General features: G+C 44.7%; 1 protein-coding gene across 1 annotated transcript in view; it reads right to left on the bottom strand.

The window, feature by feature from the left end:
* Positions 1 to 389: 389 nt before the first annotated feature.
* mcf2l2 (MCF.2 cell line derived transforming sequence-like 2) overlaps positions 390 to 8,660 on the bottom strand; it is a 93,432-nt gene continuing 85,161 nt past the window's right edge. Inside the window, exons 33-34 of the mRNA XM_008279299.1 lie at positions 7,138 to 7,211; positions 390 to 4,482 (exon numbers count right to left, since the gene is read on the bottom strand). Coding sequence (XP_008277521.1) covers positions 4,394 to 4,482; positions 7,138 to 7,211 — 163 coding nt within the window. The 3' untranslated portion in view covers positions 390 to 4,393. The remainder of the gene's footprint in view (positions 4,483 to 7,137; positions 7,212 to 8,660) is intronic.

Here is an 8,660-nt window from a genome sequence, read left to right as displayed (position 1 = left end):
TCCTGTTTCCTGAACACTTTTTATATGGTTGCTTAGTTTGTGCACATTTCTAGGCGCGCCCTCTTCAGTGCACCTTTAAACAAACACAGATGGAATAGTGACAGCTTCGAAGCATGAGACAACTGAAAGGAACCACTTGGGTTCAAACAGGTTTGTTCGGCTTTTGGACGTGGGTTGGTGTGTGTTGGTGTGTGTTGGTGTGTGTTGGTGTGTGTTGGCGTGTGTTGGCGTGTGTTGGTGTGTGTTGGTGTGTGTTGGCGTGTGTTGGTGTGTGTTGGCGTTGGCCTGCGACATCCTCTTCAGCATCCCTTAAACACATGTGAGTTGTTTGGAGCCCATGAAGAGCTTCTGTTGGTGTTCTCACTGAATTCACAACACCAGGTCCAATCTGGAAGGTAACTTGTTGGATTACTTTAATTTACTGGCACAAAACCATTCCTCCAGTGCAAACAGAGCAAGAAACGTTGAGAGATACTGAGAAGGAAAATGATCACACAGCCACCAAACATCTGTTTCCAAAACAGGTTTTTTCTGCTCCGTTCCTTCACTTTTATATACAATAATTGCACCTTTAAATGTGGTGAGCTCGTGTCCTTTATGCATAGCGGCTGATATCTGATCGTGTGTGGTCGTCTTGCGCTGGTAGAAACTTTCCGTTTTCAGTAGGAAGTAACACGTGGTGAGTTTGGAATAATGGAATAAGTTAAAAATACAAAAAAAGGTGACAAAATTCATATTGTAAATGCATATTATCACAATAAAGCAATATTTACATTACAATGACAGGTACAATATACATACTGGGTACATTCTATAATAGGGCTATTGGGGCAGTTCAGCTGCAGCATGATGCAGTGGAACAGAAATATTTTCATTAACAGATACAGCATTTGTCATTTACCGTCGGACAAATCAAATATACAGCATGTTCAAGAGGAGTGTGTTTCTTTACAATCAGAATTTCAATGCATATGACCTTTAATTCAGTTCCTCCCTATCTTACAAATGGTAATCCATTTAAACGTCTATCTGTCCACTCACTTGGCCAACCGACCGTCTTCCCCCATCTGTCCAACACCCACCAGTCATCCATCCATCAACCCACTCATCGACTTATCCATCCATTCACGCATCGATCCATCCGCCAGCTATTCATGTTCTAGTCGCTGATCAAGGCTAGCGTTCCTAAACACTGATCCCAGTCACTACATGAAGTGTTCTGACATGCATTCACTGGTCAGGTGAATGACTTGGTTTCCTACGATTTGGTTTCCTTTTTCCGTTTCTCCTTTGTCATAAAATAAAAGTAAACCAGATGAGCAACTCTCCTTCCTGCGATGCATCATGCTGCCGTCCCAGTGACTCGTCTACAGAGTTCAGTCTGTCAGTAGAAATGCAATACAGCAGTCATACAGAAAATCCCCAACAGCTGCAACATTGGACTAACACTGATGTTTATTTACATGGAGCAGAACGTCCTCCTGGCGCTCACCGTGTTCCACGTTCAGTGTACACAACTGTTTTCCTCATAGAAGAACCTACAGCTGATGGGAGGAGACAGGTGCTGCTTACTAAAAAATATTTCCCTGAAAAAACAGCTCCCTGACTTTTCCCACAACATGCTGTAGTTTACTTCAGAAAAAAAGGACATAAGCGCCGTCTGTCAGAGAAATGCCTTTCAGCCTGCCTGACTTAAAGTGTCAATGCTCGCACATTGCAAACAAATGCTAATTTCTCAGCAACAAAAACACCGGTGTAAGCTCTTTCAGCAAGGACTTCAAAAGACTCCCATGAATCCGATAACGTGCAGCAAAGCTGAACTATTGCTTAGATTCAGCAGAATAAACAGACGCTCAAATCCTTCAATGAAATTCAAGGTTGGAATAGAATCGATGTAGCTACTGATCGAGTACACTGCCAGCAATTAGCCGCTGCTGTATGGATTTGGAGATAAATCAACAAGACAAGAAGAGACGTGTGAGCGTGAATTAATACAATATCCTGAATATTATCCATTCAAAATGAGCTTTCTCTGTATTAAATCAGCCTCCCTGCACAAACTCTGGGATCTGACTGCTTGGACAGCATCTTCTGCAGTTATTGTGCACAACAACCGCACAAATCAGAAACACAATGTTTGAATATGTCCCGTCTATAGATCGTGGTTGGCATGCAGAAAGTCCAACAAGCTCGGGAGTGGAAATCCCATTATGCAGAAATGAGTCTGTGTGAATGTATGTGTGAACACTGAGATGAATCTAAAGCATGTTCTACGCCAGCAGCACATTCATCTGAAGCAGAGATGTTCTGCATTTCCATCAAAAGACGTCTGGCGTTCTTCTGTGTGCGTTTCACAAAGAGTCAAATGGAAAACACACTGGAATTGATTTGTTTCTTCCTCATATTTTCTGCTGGAGAGTAGTTAAGCTATCATTAGCTGATGAAGGAAATTCTGTAAGAATTAGATTTTCTCAAATGTTGCAGCCCTGATATAGAAAACTCTGATACTTCAAGTTGAACCAATCAACATGTTTTTTATGTACAACCAGTCAGATCTGTCACCCAACCTGCAGCTCTGCTCCAGTCCAGGCATCTTTTAGCTCGTTGTGTTGGTACTGAGGCCTTCCCTCCCTCCTGGCTCTCACCACTCATCAGCCTTGTTTCTGGATGAAGCAGAAAGCTGCACATCATGGAAACACTGCTAGAACGTTGGACTTACGTTAGTCAGGTTGGCATAAACATGTCTCCAACAGAATCCCAATCTAACTTCATGTCTGCTTAATGTCAGAAGAGGCAAGTCTTTGCTCAAATGTTAGTTATATCAACTTTATGAGGCAGTTTCTGCCTTGTGGTAACATAAAGACCTACAGCAGGCATATCACCAATATGTGTGTTGTTATGCATTTTATATAGTCATATGCATGTAGAAAATATAATACATATTCAGCTTTCTGAGCCATCCACAAGCTGTCTGTCTGACCACTCAGGTTCAGACATTTAGGATAATCTGTGAGGAAAATAGTCGCTTCAGAAAGTATTCAGATCCGTTTGCTTTGTGCACACTTCTCTGTGTTCAACATTTCATTCTAAATGGGTAAAAAATATATACAGGCAGAAAGCAGTCACACGCTTTGCTGTGATGATAATAAGAAGCAAAGTGGCCTCAATAACAATGAAATGGAAGAAGTGCAGAACCCCCAGAACACTTCACACAGTTGGCTGAGCAACCAAGTGAGAAGGTCCTTGATGTGGGAGGTGACGAGGGACCCAGCAGTCACTCTGAAAGAACTTCAGAAGTCCTCTCCAGAGATGAGAGAACCTGCTGGAAGGACAAGCGGCTCAGCAGCACTTCAGGCCTTTGTGGTGGAGTGCCTGGTGGTGCACACGACAGCCTGTCTGGACTTCACTAAACTGCATTTAAATGACTCACAGAGCAAAAGGAAAATAAATTCTCTGATGAGGCAAAAACTAAACTCTCTGGGCAGAAGTCCGAGCACTGCATCTGGTGAACAGCAGGCACTCATCGTGTGGCGAACACCATCCCTGGAGTGAACACGGTGGTGGCAGCATCATGCTACAGGGACACAGGGAATCACAGAACTGAATGGAGACAGAATGCAGTCAAATGCAGAGAGAAAGAAACCTGAGGCTGGCTGTTCATCTATCAGCAGGACAGTGTGCAAAAACAGAAGGAGTCTGAAAACTTCCTGAAGTTATTGTATCTGATGTAATGAATTTATGCTCTACCCGCACGAAGAAAAGCAAACAGGACGACCTCTAGCAGCTACTGTGAGGTGTCTGTAGTTTGAACCTGAAAAGCTGAAGCAGCTAAAACGGGGCGACAGAGGACCAGAATCTGGTCTGAAGAAGTTCTGCTTTCGTGCAGGTTAGCAGCAAAACATGGCACATTGCCAAAGGCCTGTTTGCAACCAGCACATGGAATTTATCACCCAGTACTCCCCAGGTCGTCCAGATCAGAACAGGGATTTGAATTTTTAGGTATCCAGCATTTTCTACAGTACGTAGGCGTAGTTTTGGATGTAAAGTTCAGTTTTCACATCTGTGCAGTCTTCAGTTCCCCACAGACAACAGCTGGTGCCTCCTGCTATGGCTTCCCCACGATGGCGCTCAGACGTGTGGATGTTCCAGCTTCGTCCGGACGCTTCACTGACAAACCTCAGTGAGCCGAACATGAAAAACTACAGTCGATTAAACAATTGCAGGTCATATTTGCAGTCCATCAAGAAGAACTACGAGTAGAAAACTTGTAGTCGTCCAGCTTAGAAATTACAGTTGAAAAACTACAGCGACGGCTAACAGCCATGTTTGAGATCCGACAAAAAGAAAAGGTCTGCAGTCTGATGTGATGAGCTCTGATAGTCAGCCATGTTCATTAGCTGTCCTGAGACACGTCTCCCCACGTACTGGCTTCATTTTCATCAGAGTCCGAGAGCGCCGCTGTACACAGGTCACTGAAGATATCTGGAAAAACAAGAGAGATTCAAGTCAGCCTCAGGGTGACCACAAACAGGCGAGGAGGACGAAGGTTGCATTCAAACACAGGCTTTAGAATGGGGATGCACAGCCCGGACTGCAGTGCTGATTAAAATAAAAACATGAACCAAACATGTAAGCTTTAAAGAAAGAGAGTTCAAAACAAGGAAGCGTAACAGTGAGCATGTCCAACATCTGCAAAAAACATCAGCCAGTACGGTGCATACAGGATTATAGGGAAGGCAGACGGGCCGATCAACACAGGCAGGTGGAGGAGAAGGCTGGTTGTAAATGGTTCCACTTAACCAAAACACTGAAGGTCAACGGCTCGAGCATGGAGGTCTGTTTGCCTCGAGTATGGGGAGAAAAACAGCAAATCAGAAACAAAAGGGGAATGTGATGAAAGGAAAGGGAAAGGAGGAGACGTGAGGAGAAGAAAGCGCTCGTTGTTCTGAAGAGGCAGAGCATCGAAACAAAACAGGCGAGGCCACGGCAAACACTGAAGGAGCAGCCTTCAAGCTGGCATGAGGAGGAGGTGGAGAGATGGAGCGAGGATAGAGGGGACGCTGAAGTGGGCTGAGACAGAGAAGAACCCAGAACCCAGGAGTGTTGGAACAGAGTGGCGTCATTATGAACCAACAACACAGAACTGCACAAAAACAAACTGTGAGCTCACGTTTCATAGAAGTTCGGACTGATGCTAAAGCTATGAAGTGACAGGAGTCGTGGTTCCAGATGTTTTCTCTCCAGTCTTAATCTCTCTGATCATGTTACTGTTCCTCAACAGAAACACACCTCTTAGATAGTTTAGATAATATAAGTGATCTTTTATGCATCCATTTGTGTGTTTTCTGCATCGATCTGTGGTGGAAATGTCTTAATTAATGTAAATGGAAACACAGCATTCTAAACATAATGAGATGTTTATGGGTTGAATTATGTTTCCCACAATTCATTCACCAGCTGTGTGAGCTCACAGCTCATTTTTACATGTTTCAGAGTTAAAATAAAAAGAACTTAACCGATGAAAGACTCTCAACCATGAAGGCACTGTTGCATCTGTTAGTAATGTTATATATATATGTATATGTATATGTGTATCGTATCCACTGCATCATCCCCTCGAAATCTGTGTTTGTACCCCAAATGGAAGACAACATAATGTCACTACTCGTCTACTATAACTTGTGCTACGAGCTGTAGGAAGCTTTACACTGATGTAGTCACTGCTTTATGAGTTTGTATGAACACCACATATATTAGCATTTACTAACATAGAAGCTGGATATATCTGTGGTAACGATGACATGCTGACATAAGCACTACTGGAAACTTAAAAGCTGGTAACTACAGTAACTCTGACATGAATACAGCAAACTGCTGCTGTGTCGAGGCTCGGCGTATTTTTTCATTTTGTGAAAGATCGTGTTCAAGCTAACATGAGAAGTTACGTTGCTGGTTAGTCATACTTTAGGTTTATGTGTCGTCATCGCTCCTAATTGGTAGAAAAATTCCTACGAAATGATGTTTTTCAGCATGTTGTAGCTGTTGGCTCCAAATACTGTGATGCCCACGATCCTAGAGGTCAACTGATGCTCTCTGTGGTGCACAAGGATCTGCAGGGCACCGCGTAACACAAGTTTTGTCATCCAAGTCTACGAGGGTCTACACGGACCCCTCTGCAGATGTGAGCAGCACATGGACGGTGCACACAGGGAGGGAGCATGCTGACTGAGCATGTGCCAGGAAAACAAATAGCGCCTCAAACAAATGCTGGTTATGTGCAGAGGCTGTGTGAGGAGACTCTCCATCATCCATTTTATTCTAATTATCAAATAAAAAAGTTGTCGTTCAAGCCGTGGCTGGTGAACTTTGATTTTGACATGGTGGGAAACCCTGTGCTGTGTCCATCCACTGTGCTCGGCACTGCTCAGCGTAATCACTGCTACGATGCAACAGCCGGCCTGGAACCTGCTGCTATGTCCTGCAAACACTGACAGTCACAGCCTTTCAGAAACATCCGTGGCAGTGTGAGTGCCTGCATAGCATACTGGCTGCATGAATAGCTGCGTGCACTTCCACTCTCACAGTCTGCATCGGTGAGTGCATGGGGATGTGGAGATCATGACATGGCCTTCAGCCACCTTCACAATGAAGAAGAAGCCAATGACAGCCTTGCAGCTGAGCACATAACAGTAAGTCATAGTTGTGCCAGGAAATCATTCATTTCTCTCATCATGAAGCAGGAACTTCAAATCAACTACCCCCACTGTGATGCTCCACCACAGGCCTTCTGTGGCCCTGATTTGGTAAAGTTAGATATATACTCTCTGTACCCTTATGCCACTGAAACAAGAAACTTTAGTCCCTCCAATGCATCTGTAACAGACAGAGAGGGAGAGAGATGAACGTGCTGCAGTCAGAGATGTGGACGTTCAGCTCAGCCAGTCAAAGCTCCTCCATCCCGTCCCTCCCTCGCCCACCCAGTCCCTCGGCTCCTGGTGCAACTACCACTGGGGAGTGAGGGAGCAAGTGATGAAGTCGGAGTGAAGGGGAGGGAGGCAGGAAGAGGTGAGTGAGTGTGTTAGAGCAAGGCTGCCAGAGGTTAGTGAGGAGTAGCAGTGTTGTTACGTATTGAGTGACCTCCTTCAGATGCTGTGTGCAGTATACTGGACGGGACCAGCCCTGTCTCCTCTGTTAAAAGCTTCTTGACTAGCCTAGAACATGAGAGACAATAAAGAGGAGGGTCTTCACTGAAACACAGGGTCAAGTAAATACAGAATGACTTTATGGGTCCCATCGGGTCTTTATTGCCTAGAAGAAAACTGTTCACCTCAAGAAAGAACACAAATAGAACCATAAGGAAAGAAAAGCTCAGAACAGGACAGAAATATAACTATGTGAAATAATGAACTAACCATTAGATAATAACTCACAAGCGTGTTAGATGAGGCTGCCTATGATGTGCTGACACATTCTCTAAAAGCTGGAGACACCAAGTATGAAAACACAGCAAAACAGTTGGAGGTAAACTTCATGTTATAGACTCAGGCTGATGGAGAAGATTCAGGTGACACATGTTTAGATGACACCACATGGTCATCACACAGGAGGTCAGCTGCACACATCTGTCCCGTCTCATCGCTGTAAGTCAGAGGTACAGCCCCGAATGCTCACAGGATCTTTTTGCTGTTTTTCTGGATTCCTTCTGATCCATATGAACAGTTGGTGCTGGTCCAGTCCCGTTACGACCCACAGGGGAACACGGTGCAGATGCTACAAAGAAGTGCTGATGTGACGTTTCTGTGATGAACTTTGTGCTCGTTAATAAAACGCTGTGGCTCCATGTGATCATGGTTCAGACTCTGGCTGCTGGACGTATCCATAGCGATCTGTGCTGCTATGGATGTGTCCAGCTGGTACCGTCTCAACCCGCCGTGCTTCTCTTATCGATGTTCTTCCAACACACCACAGGAGCTGGAGGAATACAGCAGCTCCAGTACAATGCTGAGGCCAGCTCCACTGCACGTCGTCAACATTACGCTGATAAACTGAGTGTGTCTCAGCCGTAATTACAACAATCAAACCACAGCCTGCAGTCACATCTACGGCTACAGTCCGTCCGAGCAGCGACCGGTTCAGTCGGAGAGCTGCTGAAGCTGCTGCTCTTACCTTTCTAAACACTAGGCTTCAAATGTGTGCCTGACAGCCACAGCTCAGGGCGCGCTGACTCTCAGTCTAGACACAAGCAAAAAAGCTACTGCGAGTTAATTTAACAATAGGAAGACGCCCCACTGTGCCCTATCGGGGCTCTGTACTATTCTAATAATAAGGGGAAGAATGTTTCCAACACAAAACAACCTCCGTCAGGTTTTCCAGTCATTCAGGTGTCCTGGGGCATCTGGTTCCAGGCCTCAGTGGCAGCGTCCACATCATGAGTTTGTTCAAAAGCTGTACTTGTGATGTTTGACTGACTGTTGGAAAAGCCTCACAGACATTACAAAATCGCAGCGTCAGCTTCCAGAAAATACTTTTTTCTTAATCACTATTTTACATTTCGCTTCCTGACAGAGAAATTCTGCCTTTTCTTCAGTTCACAGCTTCTTCTGCATCTGAATTCTAACATTCTCATTCTGTGACCACTGCAGCAGCTATCATGGAAATCC

The sequence above is a fragment of the Stegastes partitus genome, unplaced genomic scaffold, assembly GCF_000690725.1.
Source record: "Stegastes partitus isolate 25-593 unplaced genomic scaffold, Stegastes_partitus-1.0.2 Scaffold153, whole genome shotgun sequence".
In the NCBI taxonomy this organism is placed as follows: Eukaryota; Metazoa; Chordata; class Actinopteri; family Pomacentridae; genus Stegastes; species Stegastes partitus.
This window is presented reverse-complemented; position numbering and strand designations above follow the sequence as displayed.